General features: G+C 39.2%; 1 protein-coding gene across 3 annotated transcripts in view; it reads right to left on the bottom strand.

Annotated features, from left to right (window-relative positions):
• The window catches only part of MAD1L1 (mitotic arrest deficient 1 like 1), a 379,581-nt gene that overhangs the window by 334,988 nt on the left and 21,393 nt on the right, over window positions 1-23,200 (bottom strand). For all 3 annotated transcript variants that reach the window (XM_074841020.1, XM_074841022.1, XM_074841021.1), the window contains exon 10: window positions 2,475-2,561. In XM_074841020.1, the coding sequence (XP_074697121.1) occupies window positions 2,475-2,561 (87 nt within the window). The remainder of the gene's footprint in view (window positions 1-2,474; window positions 2,562-23,200) is intronic.

Here is a 23,200-nt window from a genome sequence, read left to right as displayed (position 1 = left end):
CAAGCATCTCCTCAAAAAGAAACTGGGAACTGTCAGGTTGTGAGACAAACAGTAGCTGGCAAGTGTCTATCACAGTCACTAAACAATGTGAGAAAGGTACCATCACTGGGAATAAAAAACAGTAAGACGACTGCAGCGTAAAGACTGAGAGTAAAAATACTCAGCTTGCAAAAACCCCTTCCAGGCCTTCTTCTGCCTGTGTTTAAAAGCTCAGTGATGACCAAACACAGATTCACTGTACACAGACTCAATATCAGCCATTTAGGAAAGAGGGTCATATCACCATCTTTAACAGCACACTCAAACCTCTTCTACTAAACTGAATTTTGCACTACCTTTAGCAACAGGTAAGCCAAGACTATCTGTGATTTTCCACTTCATTGCCAAAAAATAAATTCAGATGTCAACTTCTGATGATATTTTCTTGAGCATCTACCAAACTATTCATTTCAATGGAGAAAATTAATCAAAACTTCTCAGGGTAGGCAAAAATTCTTTTGCCTTTGTACTGCACATTGCTCTATATATACATAACCACAGACTTTATAAATCAAACATAACACTATCAGTACTGAAGACTTAACACATTTCAACTAAGGGCAAAAGAACTCGCAGCTCAAAAAACAATAGGAAGCTGAATAAGTGCTGGGCTCAATCACTAGAGGGAGTCATGATCACATATTAAGTTACTGTAATACACAGACCGTTCTGAACACAATTATGAAACAAATAAAAGCGAAGACCATCAGCTAAATCTGGATGACACTCAGGGAAAAGAGAAAATTAGATTTGCTTCCTTAACAAGGTTTTATTTCCAAAGACTCAAGAACTTCTCCTGGGAACTTTCAAATCATCTGTAATGAAAGGTTTTTTAAAATGTATATTATTGCCTACATTTTAAGACAGAATAAGGTATGTGACAGAAGAAAGCCGAAATTATCAGTTTTGGAAATGACACACAGCATTGCATCAAGAAAATGTTAGAATTTTAATTTAAGCAGCTTTACAGCCCATTTCACTTGAAATCAAAAAGTAATCTTAATCATGTTTTTATTTTTGAACTAAATTGGCACAGTTACATCCAGCATGAACAAGCACTACCAAAAGGCTGCTTTTTCAACGATGATTCCCTTTGGCCATTAATAAATTTAGAAAAAGCATTTCTCTGACAGGCTGTGAGAAGCAGCCTGAAAAAAAAATAAAAATCAATAACTCAAACATTACCATCATTGGTTTATTTGATCATTCGATCAGTTGTGGGTTTGAGGGTTTGCTTGGTTTATTTTTAATATAGGAAATGTCTTTTTTATATTGGTGAGATCTTTCCCCCCCTTTAAACTTCTTAGCGAAAACCACAAAACAGTTTGGCCAGCTGCACTCACAGGAATTTACACTTGACTAACAATTTTACAACTGACTACACAGTTTCATTAACAGCAGCAGCACACGCGAAGCTTTTAACACCCAGCATGAATCCTGCCCATCATTAGTAAGGCAGAGCCCAGAACATGATCATCTCTTGAACCAAAATCTACCATATACCTCAGGAGACACAGCAAATGCAGCCCAGGACAAACCAGAAGTGCTTGTCCAGTGCTCAATTACACAGTAGCTGACTGCTTTACATTCAACACATTCACACCAAAGGTTGAAATTCTCCACACTTCTGTTGCTTAGTCAAGTCAGCTAACACCTCGGCAATGCAAGCAGTCCAAGAGCCTTTTTGAAAGATAGAGGTATTGTTTTTAACAAGAACAGACAACGGGTTCCTAATGTGAGGAAATAAAACAGTGTGGGAAGCAAGAATATGTGCACCAAAGACGAGAAGCACTTTCTGGCACACTATGGAACCATGTTAAGAAAGGCTATGTATAACCAATGCAGTCTGGAAAGTTAAGCTCTGGCAGACAAATTCATTTCCCCTATTAGATATTCACTCCCACACCAGGGCAAAAGCTTGAACACCCTCTAGTTTCAAATACATATCTTTCTCTATAAACAGACTGCTCCTCCCAAAGTCTAGCAATACTTTGCCACCAAAACTGCAAACATGCTTTTCCACCACCATCTATGCAAACTGGTGCTTTAAGTAGTCAAATCACAGTCCTCAGGGCTCTTACTCCCTTTCCCACACCCAAATGACTACTTTGCACATTTTGTGTGACATTCCCTTTCCAGATGAAGTGGTCTGGGAAAGCAGCTCACTTCCCCTTGCAAACACTTTAGCTTATAAAATAAAGCTGGATAAACTCTTCACTGCATCCATGCATAGTTTTTCATGTTTTTCTTCCTACAAGGATTTAAGTAAGGAAAAAACTTCTCATCAACGTAGGAAAGAAGATAGCACAGAAGGCTCCATGGAACAGCAAGGAAATCTAAAGAGCTGTTCTCTCAATTTTAAGTCCTTGTTTTCTTTCCACACACTTTAATATCGCAGTGTCTTGCTACCACCATCCACTATTGGTATCACTCACCTGTTTGTGACGGTAGAGTTCTGCTCTTTCAGCACAAGCTCTCTTTGCTGCAGGGCCACAATTTGCCTTGAGAGATCATCAGGTGTCCTATACAATTAAAACAAAATAGAAATTTTTAACATATCATTGGCTGAAAAAACTACGTGCCATACATAACCATTAAAAAGGTCTCAACAAAAGCAGACAGGGCAATTTCACCAGGCCAAAGTTGCTGCAATCCCTTAGAACAACACAGGGTTGCATCCTGTCCAGCTGTATTGGGTTTGCATGGCAAATTTTGGTAGCTGGGGACTACAGGGGTGGCTTCTGTGAGAAGCTGCCAGAAGTTTCCCCCATGTCCAGTAGAGCCAGTGCCAGCGGCTCCAAGACGGACCCGCTGATGGCCAAGGCCGAGCCCATCAGCAACGGTGGTAGCATCTCTGGGATAACGTATTGAAGAAGGGAAAAAAACCTGTGCAACTGCAGCCGGGGAGAGAAGTGAGAATAAGTGAGAGAAACAACTCTGCAGACACCCAGGTCAGTGAAGAAGGAGGGGAGGAGGTGCTCCAGGCCCGGAGCAGAGATTCCCCCACAGCCCGTGGGGCAGCCCCTGGTGAGGCAGCTGTGCCCTGCACCCATGGAGGGGAACGGTGGGGCAGATCCCACCTGCAGCCCCGGGGGGGACCCCACGCCGGAGCAGGTGGGTGCCCGAAGGAGGCTGTGACCCCGTGGGAAGCCCGCGCTGGAGCAGGCTCCTGGCAGGAGCTGTGGCCCCGTGGAGAGAGGAGCCCACGCTGGAGCAGGTTTGCTGGCAGGACTTGTGACCCCGCGGGGAACCCATGCTGGAGCAGTTCATGAAGAGCTGCAGCCATGGGATGGACTCACGTTGGAGTTCATGTAAGACTGTCTCCTGTGGGAGGGACCCCATGCTGGAGCAGGTGAAGAGTGTGAGGAGGCCTGCCCCTGAGGAGGAAGGAGCAGCAGAGACAGCGGGTGATGAACTGACCACAACCCCCATTTCCCCATCCCCCTGCACCGCTGGCGGAGAGGAGGGAATAAAATCAGGAGTGACGTTAAGCCTGGGAAGAAGGGAGGGGTGGGGGAAAGGTGTTTCAAGATTTGGTTTTCTTTCTCATTATCCTACTCTGATTTGATCGGTAATAAATGAAACTAATTTCCCCAAGTCACGTCTGTTTTGCATGTGACAGTAATTGGTGAGTGATCTCTCCCTGTCCTTATCTCGACCCACGAGCCTTTCATTTTATGCTTCACTCCCCTGTCCAGCCGAGGAGGGGAGTGATAGAGCAGCTTTGGTGGGCACCTGGTGTCCAACCAAGGTCACCCCACCACACCAGCTTACAGAAAAGCCTGTTTTATTAAAGCCATTGCTGTATGCTATAATTACCATCGAAGTTGCAGCATCTCACCACTGTTCACTTCAACTCATAAACCAACTCCAAAGCCACAGAGTCAGCAAGACCAAATTCTCCGAAGCAAGCAGCCTGCATAAATATTCATACCAGATGAACAGACAGCTTATCACTGGAAGACATATACTTTTTTTTTTAAAATACATAAGAATAGGTGTTCACAACCTCCTCTCCATCCTAGTGCTCAGCACAAATACACAGGGGTGAGCACACCCAGCATTACTCTAATTGCTACTCAGCTACGGAGTCTCAGTGGAGCATGATCACAGGATTATTACCAAGAGGGTAAGAAAAGGAGGAAGTAAATGTACATATAGACTGTACAATTCAACAACTCCAGCTACTGCTGAATACCCTCTGATAGTGTAGAGGTTCAGCTACATCACAGGTGACTCAAAGCAGCGTTCCCACACAATTACCAGTGTGCTGACTTCAGAGTCCTTCATACAAGCAGTGACTCCAGAGCAATGGGGGGAAGAAAAAAAAAAAATCCATCAGCTCTAGGTAACACTTCAGATACCACTCTGATAACCTTTTCTTGTCAAAGAGATCAAAGATTTCTACAGATCCGCTAGCAACAGCTCTGCAGCTGTCAGGAATAGGTTTATTTTTCCATCAAATCCAATGATGAATTCTTAAAGCTAGTGGAATGGGATAAAGATACCCTAGTCTGGCAATCCCATAAACCACTATCCCACATCAACAGCCTCTGCAGGAGATAACTGTTCTTTTCGAAGTCTTTAAACCATGAGTGCAAGAGATTCAACTCTAAATGAAGACATCTTATGAAAAAAGACAAAAGTATTTTTTTCTTGAGCCACCAGAAAGGGTTTCCCATCCCAGAAGAGAAATACCTGTAACACACTCTCAAAGGAAAGGAAGCTGGAAAGGGCATCACAGTGTGTACTGGGTACATCCTTTTGCTACAGCAAGATGCATCACCCCCAAAGGGGAAGAGTGACCCAAACCTTGAAAGGGGTTTTTCATAGGGAGCAGGTGGAAAGCTCGTTTGGCAGACATGAAATCTGTAGAAACACATTCTGTTATGTCCCCCAAAATGAAATTCAAGGCTTCACTGTTGCTGGCAGATGAAAATAAGCCTGGTCAGAGGCTTAATTTACATTATTGAAATACAGCCCTGGAATGAGGCTTCTGCCACTCCAAAAACTGAATAGGTAGATGTGCCTCTAGCTTGACCATTGGGATTCTGACTGAATCGAGGACTAAAGAAGCCATTTCTCCGATGATACCACTTTTCAGCCAAGTATTCACATACAGAAAAGGTATCACTTTTTCTCTTTAATCATCTGTCACTTCCAGCCAAGTGAAAATCAGTTAAACACTGAGCTGATAGAGATAGTAAGGATTCAGTTCTGGCAATCCCAGTTCAAAGGTTCCTGCTTTTTGCTTCCACAATTGCACACTTGCACCTTCCTCAGCAGAAAATTTTGAAGCCTCTAATACCACTTGCGTTACATGCAAGCCTTAACAGTTGATATATAATAAAACAGATGGATGGGTCTCCCCTCAGACAACGGAGACACATTACAGCAGTCAAAAAAATCTGTCAGAACAGGATGAAACACTATCCTTCAAAGACATCGCACTCAATGGCCAAAGAAACTATGAGAACAAACAAGACACCAACCTGGAGATGGCTTGACTAAAACATCTAAAATTCAAACTCTGGTAGCAGAGACGAGTCAATTTTAAGGCAGCATGCACCTGTGTTTTCAAATGTGTTGCAGCACTAGATAACACCAATCTCCTGTAGCTGAGCCTGAAGGGATTCTTAATTTAAGCCGTGAGGGCTACTTAATGGTTGGGCATCAGAGCAAACACTGGAGAAATAATTCAACCCAGTCTGATACAAGCCACATCTCCACATAACCCAAGAGCAAGGGAGAAATAACACTGGTTTCTTGGAATCTCAGCTCTGAAGAGCTCAAATCTAACACTGCTTTAACTTTGTTTTCCAAGTTGGAGGACTCAGGTTCTTTTTACTGGTATATTTACTGGAGAACTAAATTATAACATATGCCAGAAAGTGAAAGACAGCTGGTTTTGCATGCTCCACAATGTCTGCAGGGGGGAAAAAATAACAGCAAAAAACCTGCAAGAGATGTCTATAAAGCTACAATCTGATTTCAACATGGGTTTATTAGCTTCTATCTGCAGGAAGCAGACCTCTGGCTCAGATTTTTTTTTTCTATCAATTAAGGAAGTAGATGTTCTCTTTCTGCAGTAGTTTCTCACTAGAAAAACGTAGAGACAAGGTAAGAATAAAAGCAACTTAGTATTAGTGCAGATGAGGAAAAAAGAAAATTTACAAATCACATTTCCCTTTCCACTTTACCATCTTTCACCTACCAGAGTCACCAGAAATTAAGAAACAAAACACCAGACAGAAATGGACTGGGTATGCTGTTTGGCAAAAAGAAGCTGTAAGCAGACACACCGATTTCAAAATGGACAATCTTTGTAAAATTTAATGCCAAGTCAACAAGGCTCTGAAAAATACAGTTCTAAGACTCTCAATTCACCCAAATTTATCAAAAGGATAGTTAGTATCAGGCATCTTTCTGGCCATGTTGAGTGCTAGCCTCCAAACCAGTGTTTGGTCCCTGCATCAATGAAATAATTGCACAGATTTTTTTAAATGGGCAAAAAAGCATATTTGCCTTGATTTTTTTCTCATTTTCTCAGAAATTCATATCATAATGTATTAGGACTGAGATAGAGAACTGAAATTAATCCAATAGTAAAATGAGATGGGATTATAAAAGCCACAGATTTCTAGTAATGATAGTTACTGACAGATTTACAATAAAAAACAATCATCCTCATCTGTTCAGCAATTCAAATCAACAATCAGCTTCCAATCTCAGTTTCAGCAATTGGCAGCTATAGGTTTATACTTAGTTCTGGAGGATGTTTTATTGGCATTAGACACTTTTTTTTTTTTTTTAAATAGAGCAGCATAGATATACAACAGAAAATAAAGTAAATGAGTATCGGCCCCCTCTAAAGAAGAGTTCAGTTTCTGTAAAACTGAATCATGTCAGGTGATCAGAGACAAAGACACCCTTGCATACACTGCTGTCAAATACCTTTATCGAGAGGTTTCAAAGCCTATTTCTGAGATCTACATCCTGTCCTGATCGCACACAATCTGGCAAAAGCCAAATTTACACAGCTCCAAGTAGAGGAATGACACTGCATGCACAATGAAATTAAATCAGACGAGCTTTCAATTTGAAAAGAATTGGTCAATTCCCAAAGCACTGCAAATACCAACCAGCCCTCACGGCTGTAAACAGCCCTCTCATTTCGTAAGTTTCTGAAAACAATGCTGTATAAAGAGAGAAATTTGTCAGCATCCCAACACGTAACATGTTCTGGCCTTGAGAGCCTTTGTCTGATCGGCGAGCTGTATAGAATTTTTCCTAAGCTCTGTCCGTTCCCTATGGAACGGCCAATATCAAAACCAGTATTAAAAATCTAGGAAGTCTGCTTTAAGAGAATCTGTATGACACTATAGTTTACCAACACTATTTCTATCACCACAGCTACTTGAGGGAAGTTTGAAACTCTATCCTCACATGAACATACCCAGAACTCCCTTGCTGAAAAGCTGCTGCTTTGTGCACTGTCGCTATGTTAGCCCTGCAAACCTGCAGCCAGCTTCCTTCCCCATGTAACCATGGAGCTCATGGAACCACAAAAACCCACACCTAGTTTGCATCAGCCATGCAAAATCCTGTAAATGAGACACACACACTTAACGGTATGATTCAACAGCAACATGTTATTAAAACTGAATCATATGCTATGTAATTATAAAGATAACATGAAGAATAAATGACAAAGTGGCTTCCAAAATGTGGGTGCAGATTAAATCATTGACTTCAGTTCCTTTCTCCAGGGTAAATCACAAAAGCTAGAACATCCTTTCTCTGTCCCACCATCCCATCCTGAGACCGCATTTCCTTCTGCAATATCGTTTAAGCAAAAATCAAAACCCAAACAAACAGGAGAATTTAAGCTTAATTTGGAAACAAGATTTTTTTGCCCTAAAGGAGCAAATTAGTCCAGCATAGTTTAGCAGCACAATAAGGCAGGAGAGGGACAAAATTGCAGTTAACCAAAGCTCTTTGACTTCCTTTGAAGTGCAGATAATTTGAAAAGGAGCAATTTAAGAATGATAAAACCCTAAAACTGTTCAAATGAAGTGAAAAAATTAACTTAATGGCATGCCCATCCAAGTCACTCAATGACTTTCAAGTGCCCACTGGAACACTTTTTTAACTTTTAACAAGGAAAATGGCTTATACAATTTTTTAATACTTTTTTTTAATGCACACAACTGACATTTCATAGGCATTTGCTAGAAAGCTCTGTTGAACTTAGTTAAGGATCTATTACCATTCCAGTATAAACTATGACAGCTACACACTGAGAATTAGCTGTTGAAGTAACATTAAACCAAGACTCAGTGAGCAGATGATATTAAAGTAAAAATTTGAATATTTTTTTAATTTATAATTTATTATAGAATGTCAACTTATAGCTTCTATAAAATGTTTCAAAATTCACAGCAAAGGAAGAGGTTTGATTATAGCTAGATATCTGACATTAAATTTTAACTATGGAAGTGCAAGACAAAAGTAAAACTAAATAGAAAAACAGGCACTTAGTCAACTCTGTTTGGAGGACTAAGTTCTTCACTGATTTTTTTTTTTTAAATTAAATTTGCTTGAAGCTACCAAACTAATAATGCATTTATAATACTAAATTACTCAGAAATACTTATTTTTGGAAGTATGCTGAATTAACACTTCTCTCTATAGTTTTAACTCAGTATGAATACACGATGACACAAAGTCGGTTGTCTCAACTAAGTCATATTAAATCAAAATGGAACATTCCCAGATTTTTGGCATGGCATTTTAGGTAGATCCATAAACTGTTTCACACTTAAACATAATCAACTGACAAAGATCAGAGACAGAAGTCTTTAGTAAAGTGGTTTTTATGAGAATCAGGCACAGAAAAGGAGGGCACATCTGCTTCTTTGTCTTCAATCAAAAATAAATTTCCAAGGTTTTTTCTTGAGTTTTTGTTTGTTTTTAAAGGTAGTCCCCTAAAATGATAAAATCTGGATTTCATTCCTTATCTGTTTTTATACTATGTATAAGAAATACAAGAAGACTTTAAAATTCTCCATCCCCAGTAAGGAACTTTTCTACTTTTAAAAAATAATTTAATCTTCCTAAACAGGAAAACAACAGCATCTGAAGAACAAACTCAGAACGATAACATGACAACAACAGAAGACTTCTGGAAAGGTATCTTAGTTGTTTTAAATATTTCTCAGTGATTAGAAAAGCTGTCGAATGTCTGCAATAGTCTCTTCCCTTATGTTTGAAGTGAGTCTCCCAAACACCCTTTCTGTATATCTGAGCTCTATGACTGCTTTAACTCCTCCATCTCTGGTTTACAGGCTCCCACTTATTTCTTAAACTTCACCAGCAAGTCCAAAAGCAGCTCAGTTCCTGTGATGACTTGCTCTTCAACAAAGTACAACAAATAACAATAATCACAACAGCACATACAGACTTCCCAAGACACAGCAACAAGAGTCCTTAAGTTTAATTTGGTCATACTAACTCCAAGTTTGTATCAGAAAACTGCAATTTGCTCAACATCCCTTTCCCCTCGAAATATGCATCACCTCCCTGGGAGCATACCTTAGCTCTCCTTCACAAGACTAGAGGAAAACATTGCCACTGAAATCTGGTGTTCAGGACTAGAAGTTCCGAGAGTTAAGCTTCACAACAGTACTTCCCTTGCAAAAAAAGCCCCTTCGAGGCCCAGTCCAGGTAGTTACACCTACGTATTAATGTCTTCATGCCTACGTCCTCCCTTTCTATTGCTAACTACATTAACTAAACCATATGGTAAGGAATCTGCTACACACATTGTTCACAAAAATAAAATCTCAAAATTTCCCAGGCAATTAGGATACATTTAGTGTTTTGTACTACTTTGATTAAAGTGTTTTGAAGAGCAATCACGTACCTTTATTCATGAAGGTGCTAAGAGCTGTCAAAAAAAGCAAAACTAAGGTATACCTTAAACTATTTCTCCAATAAACTGCATGCTTAATATTTTATGTACAAAGCAAACAGAAGAACTCTGAAGTGTAAACTGAAAGCAATAACCAATCTCAGCTTGAGGTTCCCTTCATTTAGAAAAGAAAGAAACCTCGTATTTGTATAGATAAAAGTCAACAAATCCAATTGCTCTTTACCAAATGTCCCCATTAATCACTTGAAGCAAAAGAACAACTTACTTGTTTATAGGTGTCTTGACAGTTCTAAAGACAATTGATAGTCTCTTTTGAAGCAACTGCAAAATTAGCAATTAATCCAATCAAGCCATAATTTGAAGAAGGGAGGGAAAAAAAAAGGAAGAAAACTGTTTTAGATTCTAGTCAATAGACTTTTTTGGGTTTTAATGAAAAAAGTTTTTTTCCTCCCAAAGTTAACGATATGGCATCATAACAACTAATCTTTCAAGTTTCATTTCTACTTTAAAGATATATTTAAGAGCTCAACAAAATAAAATTAATCTTACTTTTGAAAAAAATTCACTATTTGGTGGGCATTTCAACATTCCAAACTTCTTTCTCATCCCTACCACCGCTCTAACAGCAAGCACTGAACAAACCACTGACACTTCATAAGCACACACACTGCGTAGTTGAATATAACCTTACAAGTGCCTTAATAGGCCTCAAGGAGAGGGAATGTATACATAGTAGTATCAAACCTGCTGATTTGGAAGGTAAGATAAAAATAGGTTGGGGCTTTTTTTAATCTTCACCCAGAAGTCAGGTCATTGCATACTGAATCACGTGACATACAATTTAGAGCTTTGAGAGGTCATGGTGAAACAAAAGCAATTTTCTGTAGTTTGTTTTAAAAAGTGCTAGAGCATGTGGCTGAGCTTTTTACACAACCAGCCCAGAGAGCGTTGCCTTTCCAAAAGGGGTCCAGCTCACACAAACCATCATCGTAGACTTCCACGCTTCTCCGGGTGCAATTCAGTGAGAGCAGCAGTACAATTCTAATTGCCTGCTGCCACTGAAGTGGCAGTCACAGGCTCTGCTTGGTTCATTTTCTGCCACTGAAGGTCTGAATCAGCTTGCTGAAATTCCCCCTTTCAACAAGAAGCTGTTAACTAGCTCAGCTGTCTTCTCATCAAAACATATCCTGAAGCTCTCACTGAAGCTTACAGTGCTACACTCTATGAGTCAGGTAACACCAGCAGCTTGGAAAAAGCAATAAGGGGGCTCAAGGGGGAGACACGTGAACTGCCTGGCTCTCAAAAACTGGTGAGAAGTCAGGCTATCTATGTTGCAAGAGATCCACCATCATGTCATCATTTTGGTTTTTGGGGTGGATGAATAATTGTATGCTCTCTCTCAAAGATTTGTTTTAGTACTGTCAAGACTAGACTTTGTTAAGAGTCAAAACTAACCTATGCTTTAAACATAAAAAAGATGTACTACCACAAAGAAAGTACCTAAGTAACAAGGGAAACAGAGAGTTAACTAGAAAAACAGTATAAACTATCCTGAGCTCTTACAAATGACAAGTATATCCCCACACAAGCTCAATTTGTACTGCTGCTAACCCACAGGGATGTCCTTTAATTACTCTGCTGTTTCACATTACAGCACTAGGCTGACCACTTGGTACAACAGGAACAAAACATGCTCGGCTCTCCACTCAGCTGCCACTCTTTGGGTTTTTTGGCACAAAAGATAATGATTTGTAGCATAAATAAGGAATTTTTTAAAAATAATGTACTGACTCTAAAACTCTTACTTATGCTTGACATTTTCAAAACAACCAAACATACTTTGTGCCCTGTTCTTGACTCTCCTTAGACAAAACCAAAAAACCAATCTTTTTGGTATTATGATACAGATGAAATAAATTCCTTTTTGCAGCATGCATTGTTATGCCTCATCCCACAGGAAAAAAGAAAGGGAGAGATAGTCCACATATTTCAATCATGCTGTAACACAAAAGGATTTTAATTTGGCTTAAACTCAGTTGGATAAAATGAAACAGTTTAAAAAGGCAAAGATAAGCCATTTAATATACAACTCAAGAAACAGGGAGCATATCTGCAAAGTTAGTAAATATTCTGTTATGCTATGTTTTTCAAATGTAAGAAAACAAACAGTTCTTAAGGTCTTCCCTTTTTCAGGTTATCAAGGAAGCACAACAATCCTATTGTACTTATTAATCCTTAAGAACCAGTGTCTTTGAAATGCTTTCAAACCATTGCTTGGTATGATGCAAGGAAAATCCTTGGTCTCTAACAACAGAGACTTCCTACAGCAGCAACAGCATTCTTCTCCAAGTCACACAGCACGGCGCACAGCACTGTATTCTCCATCCCACTCTTGTCTATTTTTTGACTGTATCTCATCAATGCTCCATTTCTTATTAAAACCAACAAGAAGTCCCATATTAAGGAGGGCAATCCTTAAGTACCTTAAGGATTCAATCACAATCAGTTTGAAATTCTAAACCAATTATAGCCTTGTACTACTCAAGGCTCTAAAATGACATCTGTGGATAACAGTTCTTTTTGCTCAACTTTTCCCCAAAAAAGCAACACAGATTAGAGATCAAACAGAAAAAGAAACTACCCACAAACTTCTAAAGCACCTTTTAGCTATTTACCAGCACTAGCACAGAGGTAGTGAAGTCGGAAATGATCATCAAGGATTTTCAGAAATGGCTGTTGCTGTTCACATACTAGACTAAATATCAGCATGATCTTTACAATTAAAAAGCAAATATTTTTTCTCAATTTGCAATTTAATTTAGTGAATATAATTATATATTAATGATGACGCTGAAAGGAAATTGTGGCATATAATTTCATACCTACTGCCCTTAAGATCTCAAGCACAAAATGTAAACACATTTAATAATGTAATGTTTCATTTTACTATAGCAGCAGCAAAAGATACTTTAAGTCTTTTACCCCATCATGAACTTAATTTGAGGAAAAAAAAAAACCAACAGCTAAAGGGAAAAATAAAGTCATGAAATGAATAAAATAACTTATTTTAGGAAGTCATGACTAGGGTAATTTTTCCAGTAGTTTCTATTTGTCAATGGAGTTGAAGCAATCATCATGACAATCCAGAACTGGGCAGAGAGGATAGTGTGAACTATTTGCTCGGAAAAAATCAAGGCTTCACAAGGGGGCTGGGGCATGGGGGTAAACCAAACTAATCTAAACAACAGAACTGCAGAAAAATGCCAATTATTTATTCTAACCACATGGGTGTCCTACGATTATCCAAATGCCCTGAAAATTTTACATAATCATAAGAAAAAAAATTAGTATCTGAAAACTCAGGCTGAAATACAAACATATGCTCAGTGGAAACAAACTCTGAATAGACAGATGATGTATCTGTCAAAGAGGTATCATTCAGCAGAGGATCATTAGAAACCGTGAAAACTATTCCTGGACAATTACTGGGATTACATGAAGCTGGGAAAGTGTCCTGACAGCCAAAACAAAGGTAATAAATGAAAATTCCAAAATATCAGGCAGAAGCTTTTCCTTCTAAATTTCATGTCAATGAAAAAAAGCTAGTTCAGAAACTTGCTCCTCACAAAGCTGAGGGCCAGCAGGGATGGGCTGGTTACAATGGAGGGATCTCAAGTAAAAAACTTAACTCCCCAGCTTTCAAATTAAGCAGAATGTTTATGCAAATAAACAGACTGAGTCAGTAATCCTGACATAATTTTACTGAACCTCTGCCGGTTCCATTCTGCTAGGTCACTTCCAAGACATATGAAGACACTTGGATCAGCCTAGAAATCAGGCAACATGAGCTTCTTTTCAAGAGTGGGGTGGGAGAGGAAGAACACCCAAAAAACCCCACAACTCACATGTACCCAACATGCCCTTCTGGCATAACTTCTACCCACCCACATGGAAATCACTAACACAGAGGCAACATTTTCACAGATAACCACGGCTTGTCTGATAAGAAACGGAGCTAATACTGTAACCAAGACTAGGTACTGACAATATATGTCTATTTGACTATTTTACAGATTTCACTAAATTGATAGTCTTGTTCTTTTGACATCTGTCTGAGATAATCCTTGCAGGATATTAATTTACCTAAATTCTTGTATTGTTTTAAACATCTTTACTGATCACATTGTTTTCCCAGACTCTTATCAGCTGAAAATATTCGCCAGCAGTAACACAAAATCCCTAATCTTGAGCAAGAGAAAATACTATTAATGACTGCCTACAGGTCCCTGTGAGAGTCTAAACCATATTTTCAGCTACTTTTATATAAAGTGATTTGACATGCCATATATTATTCTTATTTACTTCTGATTACAATCACATACCTCTTCAATCTCACAGCAGGAATGGTCACTTTAAACTGCAACTTTGACCTACAGTAAAAGTTATTTTAACTGTTTTTTTAATATCATTCAATAACATCAGTCACAGGTAAATTTATGATGACAATTTTAGAAAGAATGAAAAGCATACTGCTTACATGTTCAGCTGGGATACTAAATTATTCTTTCAGACAGAAAAATGAGCTTAAGCCTGTTGCTCCAATTAATTAAAAACTGTCCAAACTCAAGCAAAGATTAATTCAAAGTTTTTTACAGCAGATGTCTCACCTCTGTCAGAAGCAGAAAGTAAAACATCCTAGTTTCAGCAAATGTAGGAGGTTAAAAACCTTACTGAAGTATAGAAAACACACGGCTGATAAAGGATTATATGTATCATGAAAATCAATAGTGGAACAAATAAAGTAGAAAATGCCTAAGGAAAATGCTTGCATTGTCAGTAGCAGCATATTCCTACAAGTTATTTGTATTAAGATGGCACAAAAGGTATCAGCTACCACTGAGGCCCCATTCATGGTGGATACATCAAGCCCATAATACACTTGGGATAAGACTAGGTTTATCTATAAACCAGACCAAAGCAAGGCCTTAATTATAGAGTCTGAGCCACAAAGAGTTTAAATAATATGACTGGAGACACCCAAAACACTATGTAACTCAACTCCAATGTAAGAAAATTTAACCCCATGTTGATTTAAAGGACGATTGAAGCTGTCAACCGTTAAGAGCTGCACCCTAAATCTTTTGTTTCTTAACTTGTAAAGCAGTCAAACATCAGTATGCAACACTATTTTTGAGTGCCGTACTAATAAGTTAATCCTAAAACATGAGTTTAAATCCTAGCTTTTAGCTTAGACTAGCCTCACGTTTAGCTATCGTATCCTTTCCCACTGAGTTCATTTACCATTCAGAGCCTGTTGCTCAGTTACTGGTTTTAACAAATCCATAAGCACGTGAGCTCACTATCTCTAACCCCCACCATCTGTCTCAGGCCTCCTCACTTAATGAAGCACATTTCTCACTCAGCTGTCCACAAGCTGGCAAGTGAGCTTAACTTCAGGAAAACGAATTACACACGTCCCCAGACACATGTAAATAAAACGAAGACATTTCAGATTTACAGTGCTGCCTTCAAACCCTCTCCCCCAGCTCAGGGAGGATTAAAAAGGACTTCAAAGCAGCCTGAGTTCCAATTAAAACACTGTGACCACCCCGGGGACGCAAAAATATTCCTCTGATTAGTGAGATGTGCTCTTTGAACTGTTTAGCTAAAAAAAGCTTTCAGAACTTTAAACAAACGCAGTAATTCTCTCTCATACTTTTTTTTTTTTTTTGAAAGTTTCAAAAATTTAATATTCAAAGTGAAGGACAAACAACGTTTCAGACCAAAAGTTTTATGGAAGCCCATTAGCATGTCAGCTCTAGGCATTTACTAACAAACATGAGACATACCAAGACCTGAACATTGCAGTCCCAGTACAAACCAGATGACACAAGTCATTAGAAGAACCCAAAGAGTGTCATTGTTGCTACATAGTGCTGGTACACCAGTATTACAGAAAGCCGGTACAAAATCCCAATCCCATCAACTCTCAGGCACATGAATCCCACCTCATTTTGAAATTCTGCTTTCTTTCCTTAACATTTAAATCTCCCAAATTGCACATATAAAGCTTCTCATCTGCAAGTCCTCTGACACATCATTACAATAAAACAGTTGCCCTCAGCCTTGGCAATAAGCACAGATTTAAATAAAATTCTCTTCTTATGTTTTCCACAAGAAAAAAAAAAGGAAAAATCCAACTCACCCCACCCCCTCAGTCTCTCATTCCCAAAACCAGAGTTGGATTACATACTCTGAAAGTTTTAACATCAAGAAGAATGAGGAACATAAAGAACAAATGCTGGGAAAATAACTGAGTCTTAGAGCAGTCAAAGCAGTCAGAGCTAAGTAGATATAATAAACCTGCCTGTGAAAGCCAAACCCCAATCACCATCATACAAAAATAATGAATAATTCATGTAGAAGGAAATAGAAGCAGACTTTAAGACTTGTTCATAGAAAGTTGAACTGCTATAGTGTAATCGCATTAAAGATGTAAACAGTGGCATTTCAGCAATTACTGTTCTCCTTTTGCCAGCTTGCTCTCAAGAACCAGTACATCAGCTCAGCTGCCTGCATCAAGCACAGGGTTCAGAGCAGCCAAAAGCAATTATGGCTTCCCTGTGTCTTTGCCACAGGCTCCTGTGACTGGGATTAAGATAACGACTGGATTGTTGTCACAAGCATTTTGACACCATCTTGGCTTACTGCTGTCACCAAGTTTTAGTCACTTTGAATGCCTGAAGCTATTAGGGGAGGTACTAATAAAATTGGATGATAAACAGTTTCTAAAATTTGAAATGTATTCACAGAAGAGAAAGAGCTCATATTCCCTTCATTAAAAGAAACAAAAACCAAAACATCCCTGTTTCATACCACTTTTGCATCCTTCCCTGTGTGCACATTTACCTTCAAGATCTTACTTCATCACGCTGTATGATACAGCATACAGGACTACCCACAACCAGTTACTTTTGCTCTGGTGAACAGATGGTACAGAACCAACCAGACAACTAGAGTTAAAAAACATCCTTCTAAAAGTCTTCACAGTGTCCCCATTGGAGATCTCTTCCTCCTAGCTCCTCCAGAACCTGCAGCTTCCTGACTCTGCTCATTGCTGGCGTGACTGCAGTTTTGGACAACAGCTCCACACTTGAGGAAAAGGTGCATCAGATATTCCTGACTCTTCAGATTCCACTTCAGCTTGACTGGGAAGCTACCGCAAAGCATTTATAACCTAAGTGTAAATGGGAGTCCTATTTATACAGTAAGTGTTATATAACTCTGATGCTAAAGGTATCTACTTTGGACAATAGTTTCAGTGAGCAAGCACAAATGAAAGCCGCAGACATTAAACCACAAAACAATTTAAAGTCACTGGTGCAGAGCTACCTCAGTTAGCTTCTTTCCTCTTAAACTTGTCTGAATTCTTAAGTTTTCCTGTAATGTTACCAATAAAATTTTTAGTTTACTTCAACCATTCAGAGAGATGGGGATGAGTCTCTTTAACAAAGTAATGAGCGATAGGACAAGAAGGAATGGCCTCAAGCTGCGCCAGGGCAGGGTCAGACTGGCTCTTAGGAAGTATTTCTTTCCAGAAGGGGTTGTTGGGTGTTGGAATGGGCTGCCCAGGGCAGGGGGGGAGTCCCCATCCCTGGAGGGGTTTAAGAATCAGGCTGACACAGCACTGAGGGATCTGGTGGAGTTGAGAACTGTCAATGTGAGGTTAATGGTTGGACCAGATGATCTTCAAAGTCTTTTCCAAACTAGATGATTCTGTGGTTTACAACTTGCACATTTGCCAGCCAAAAGCATTCTCCAATCTCAGCTCAACCCTCCTTCCTCTGCTGAACCACTGCTTCCCTCATAAAGCTCCCCACTTCAGAGGCATCTCAAAGAAACAGTGCCAGAATTACACATTTCTTGTAGAACTTGATACTTCCGCTATGTTTCGTACTTAACTTTTGTGAAGACAGGATTAAAACAAAAACAAAGGCATATGGAAAATAAGTCCCTCTGCTCAAAAGTAACTTTGAAAATGCTTACAGAACACTTGGCCACATGCTGAGCGTTTACTCTTTGCAGGGTTATGTATTAAGTCCAGGATTTCTGAATTGCCAAAACACCTTTCTTCTACCACATTTACTATAATTTTTTGACAAGAAAAAAGAAAATCTGCACACAGCATATGACAGAGAGAAGATGCTCTTAAAATTCTGTAACTAATGGTTGTCCATGAGGAGCTTTTCGTAACCCTGGGTAAGAGGGTGACTGACAAAAAAAAAAGCCGCCACATCTTTAAGTTCTACCTTTCATGTAAGGAGATGAACTGTTCAATCAGTGCGAGAAACAAACAGAAAGGTTCAACAGTGCAAGCCTCCACATGAAACCAATACCTCTCTGCACAGGCATCTTGCTGCCCTGTGCACCTGCTTCAAAAAGCTGAAGTCAAATAAGCAGATACATCCTCCACTGGCATTCCTTTTTCCATAGAGTACCACTTTCAAAATCCTGAGGGAATGGGCACAATTACTGTAGCAAGAGATTCAAATATATCCTACAAAGAAACTTTTTGCTTCAAATCCAGGGAACTACATAAACAATCACAAATCCCATCTGCACATTCACTACAGTCTGTAAAACTATCCATTTTTTATCAGGCTTAAAATAAATGCTCAAACATACAGCTTCTCCGAAAGGAGAAATGAGAGCTGCCTATTGATTTTGTATCAGGGCTACCGCGGAAAAGAAGGGGAAAACATAATAGTTGAAACTAATGTTACTCCCCCCATCCTCCCTTCAGAAAGCACAAAGGCTCTAACTACATGAAACCAGCTCAACTGTGTAGTTACCCTCTGAAAGGCCATCAATTACCTAAATTGGGCTGTGTGGCAGAGAGGAATAAAAATGAGACAGGGTCAAACCAGCTCTGGAATTAATCTGGGGGGGAGAGGGTATATTTCAAAAGAGGGAAGGTTTTTGTTCTCGCCTTCCCTCCTCCCTCTCACTCTCCAGCAATCGTCATAGCCCAAAGAGACGGCAGAAGATTTCATTAATAAATTTATTTCAACTTTCTTTTCAATGGTGCTAAAAGTGTATGCAAATCCATTCATAATTAGGTTTAAAAATTCCATTTCATGGGATAATCAGACTTCAAAAAACTCAATTTTAGTTTTAATCAGATTTTAACAAGGATATTAAGTCCATTTCGTTCAGAAGAGGGAGAAACGGTGAATTTAACACAAAATGTATTCAAGCTTAGCCCTGGGAGATAATTAAATAAAATTAATTTGGCAAGGGTTGTCTGTAAATGGAAACACTCCAGACAGTGGAGCACGTTTCTGAAGGAAACAAAAGCAGTTCATTACTGTACAAACAGATACAAAGCTTATTGTTCAGACAGAAGGGAATTGCAGCTCTTCCACAACAGCAAGACAACCTGAGCCCTCAAGCTGCCTCTGACAAACGCAGCAGTTTGTAGAGGAGAAGGTAGTTATTTCCTTCTCCTTTCAGATAAGTCCCGTAAACTACCCTGGCACAGCAAGGATGGAAAATGCAGGGGACAGCATATACTAACCTCATGATTCCAAATTATCAAGCACAGAAAAGGATAACAAACAACATAGCAAGAGTCAGCTCCTTAAAACTATGAAAACCCATGTGCAATTTGAAGCTGTCAGCAAGATTCTTATCAGATGCAATTCCATCAAATTCCATGTAGTCATTTAGTCCCTACACCATAGATCTGAAGCCCAACACCAAAAGAATCCCACTCTCCCTGACACAATCCACAGACTGATATGGATGCTAAAACCTCGGTAACTGTCCTCCTGATGTTTCAACTCTGAAGGGCCAAATATTTATTTTGTAGCCCTTACAATCTTAGACACAAAAGTGTGGTTCTTTTCACACTGTGTATTATCAGATTTGTCTGACACTTAACTACTAACATCTTGCAGTACTACAGACTGTCCACGAAAGTCACTTTTGGCAAATACTTAACCAACATACATTATGAAAACATAAAACAGAATGGCTGACTCTAAAGCAAAGTTAAGGGTTTAATTTGTATCCACCAAACTTTTCCCCAGCATTGGACACTGGTAAGATTCGGCTGGACAGGGTGCTGAGCCATCTTGTCTAGACCGTGCTTTTGCCATGAAAGGTTGGACCAGGTGACCCTTGAGGTGCCTTCCAACCTGATATTTTATGGTTCTGTGAAACTCTACTGACCTAGACACACACCATCACAGAAAAGAACAGTACAGATACAAGAAACACACAAATATTTTAGAAAAAAGCTATTTTAAATATCTAACTACAGTCGAAAGACTGACATTGAGAAATAGCACATTTATCTTTAGCAGCTGCCATAAGCCATACAGACAGGAGCACACACATTTTCCAAAACCTAAGTCTACCCAACTGGAAAAAAACAAATTCAGAGCACTTTTTCACTCTTCCTCTCTACCAGCCTTCCAAATATATCAGTTATTACAAAGCGCCAATTGCATTTCCCCTTGCCAGCTAGTTGCAGACAGGCGAGCCGATAGGTGTTCTGTCACCTTGACAAGTGGGCCAGCTATCCAGAAGGCAGATGATGTCTTTGCCAAAGTCACACGGGAAACCATCAGGCCTAAATGAAAGGCTTGTCACAAAACAGGCCTGATGCCAACCTTGGCTGCTAAATTTGCAGAAAACCACCTGAAGCCACAAAGCTTTAACACTGGGAATACAAAGAGCATACAGTCAGAAATGTTATTTGCAAATGTACTAGCAAAACTGAGTAAAAAAAAATTCATAACTAGGTTAAAAGCATCGTCTTCTGAACCAAGCCAATAGCAGAGCTGTGAAGTATCACCAAAACCTGTCCAAGGTAATTAATGAACCGCTGACTTCTCTAATTGAGGATACCAATACTGAACATATTCTCAAAGCCAGGTACTTCATTTCTGTCCTTCTTACAAAAGTTAGTAGGATTTCAAGCCCTCACTGAACAGCTTCATGTGTACCTCAGAAGGAGGATGCTTGTTTCATTAAAACAGAAAAGAAAATAACTTAGTCAGCAGGGTGCAACTCAGGAAAATCCACAATTTCCTATTTCTTCCTACCCAAAAGATTGATCTTCCTTTCACTACATTGTTCATATCAGAGTATCTCTGGAAGAGAGTTTAAACAGCTAATGAGAATTCAAAAGCAATTCCAGCAAGAGCAACTTGTACTAGAAAATGGTTCTTGCAATAGCTGCCCATTACTCCCCACAAAGAGGCATAGCAATTGTTAACTTTTCTGACAAGAGTTGAGAATAACATAGAGAAAGGGAGTCGGTAAGGATTGAGTCAAAGTAGTACTAGGAGAGAAGAGATGCTCAAGATCTCAAGTAAATACATTTCTAGAAAAGCCAAAACTGTACCTACGTTGGAAGGTTAGGCGTTCTGACATATCTGATTTCCATTTACAGCAAGAGGAAGCAAAAGTTGAGAGCTGCTGCAATGTACAGAGGTTTCTAACACGCTGTTCCAAAACGTATCACCCTCTTAGAAGAATGCCATTCTGCAACAGACATGACTTCATTAGAAGAAACATTCCACTGCCAGATGATGGCCAAAATACGTGCAGAACACATTTTAGAGCATCAGCAGCCACTGGGGAAAAAACCAACCAACCACACAACACACAATCCAAAAAATGTATAAAAATAAGCTTTGCTGATGCATTCCCTGCATTTTACATCAGTGGCAGGGAGGGAAATAAGGTTCCATACACCTCCACCTCTTAACTGGCTTGGCTACACAGAGTAGTTGGGCATGTTTTATCTTCTTTCTGCTGAAAACGCCTGCCTCCATTTTCTACAAGCTATTCTCACCTCACAGAAAGCTTAATTTGAAATCAGGAGGCCTGAGCTGTTATTTCAGCTGTCCCAGTCAGTACTTTGAAAATAACCTCCAGACACTAACTGATTCCAGGTGTTCACTAAACACAGGGATCCACTCAGCCTCCAACACCTCCCACCTCTGCTTTCAAAATGGGAATCTTTCCAATTATCACAGGCCCAGTTCTCTTGACAGCTTGGTGCAGTGTCTGCTCTCATTCAGGCAGCTCCCTTGAGGCTGGTCTTTCTAACTTATAGTTCGTCCTCATCAGTTCAGGGAGAACAGAGACATACACCAAACCAACCCGAGTAACACACTTAACAGCGTAGTACATAGAGGAAGGAGCAGCCACACAGTAAAATTGGATCACAAGGTTAAGACAAAAAAATACTTTAGATTTTGTCTCAAACAGAACTACAGGAGAAAAAGGCATCATTTATATAAACAGCAGCAATTTAGGAAGCTCACTTCTCTCTAGTATTTTATAACTTTGTTGCATATTGTTTCAAATAAAGATTATAATTGAAAGACAGAGTATCAAAGCAAAACATTTTTCTATTCATTCTATGCATACAATACACAGTATCTCCCATCTGCAAGAGTTTTTACTTTTAAAAAAAAGTGGGGGTGACACCAAATAAGAATCTTGATGCTTAAGGAAAATCCACGCTGCTGAGAGTTAACAAACTGAAGTCCATTTCATGTACTGCACGATACTCTGGATTTTCCTACCCAGACCAGGACACCATCATCTCTGACACTGGACCAGAGATGGATTAGTAAATAATCCAATCCAACATGGCAATTTCTGTGCTGTAAGTTATTTTAAAATAACAAACAACACTTATGTAATCACATCTAGTTCAAGAGAACCTTGAGGCACTTATCACATTAATCTTTTAACTCACTAACATTTTAAGTTCACTATACCGTTTAAGAAATGTTTGAAAATATTGTGCAGTGCTTTTACTACTACAAGCTACATCACTTTTTTCTCTCAAAACAATGCATGCACAAAGGTATATATACAAGCATATTCCCTTTAATAACATAGCTTGTGAGGAAAGAGAATATAGCCAGGTGAAAACATGCTTTGGTCAAAAATATTCACTGGCAAAGAGGTCCCAAGGGCATAAAGACTGGAGCTTAAGGACAAGGCTTACATAACAATATCACAAGGCATTTAAGCTAGCTTGTTGGAACTGGAAGCATTTTAAAGATGCTAAAAAACTAACAGTTTAATGTTCATACATTTCCAATTTTCTCCCGCCCCATCTTGATGTTGCTAAGCTAGCTACCCTGTTAAGTACAAATAAAACTGAAATTTAGACCTTTCCTGGCTGATCCAGTACAG

The sequence above is a fragment of the Strix aluco genome, chromosome 15 (assembly GCF_031877795.1).
Source record: "Strix aluco isolate bStrAlu1 chromosome 15, bStrAlu1.hap1, whole genome shotgun sequence".
NCBI lineage: Eukaryota > Metazoa > Chordata > Aves > Strigiformes > Strigidae > Strix > Strix aluco.
The sequence above is the reverse complement of the archived record's forward strand: the minus strand, read 5'-3'. Positions and strand labels throughout refer to the sequence as shown.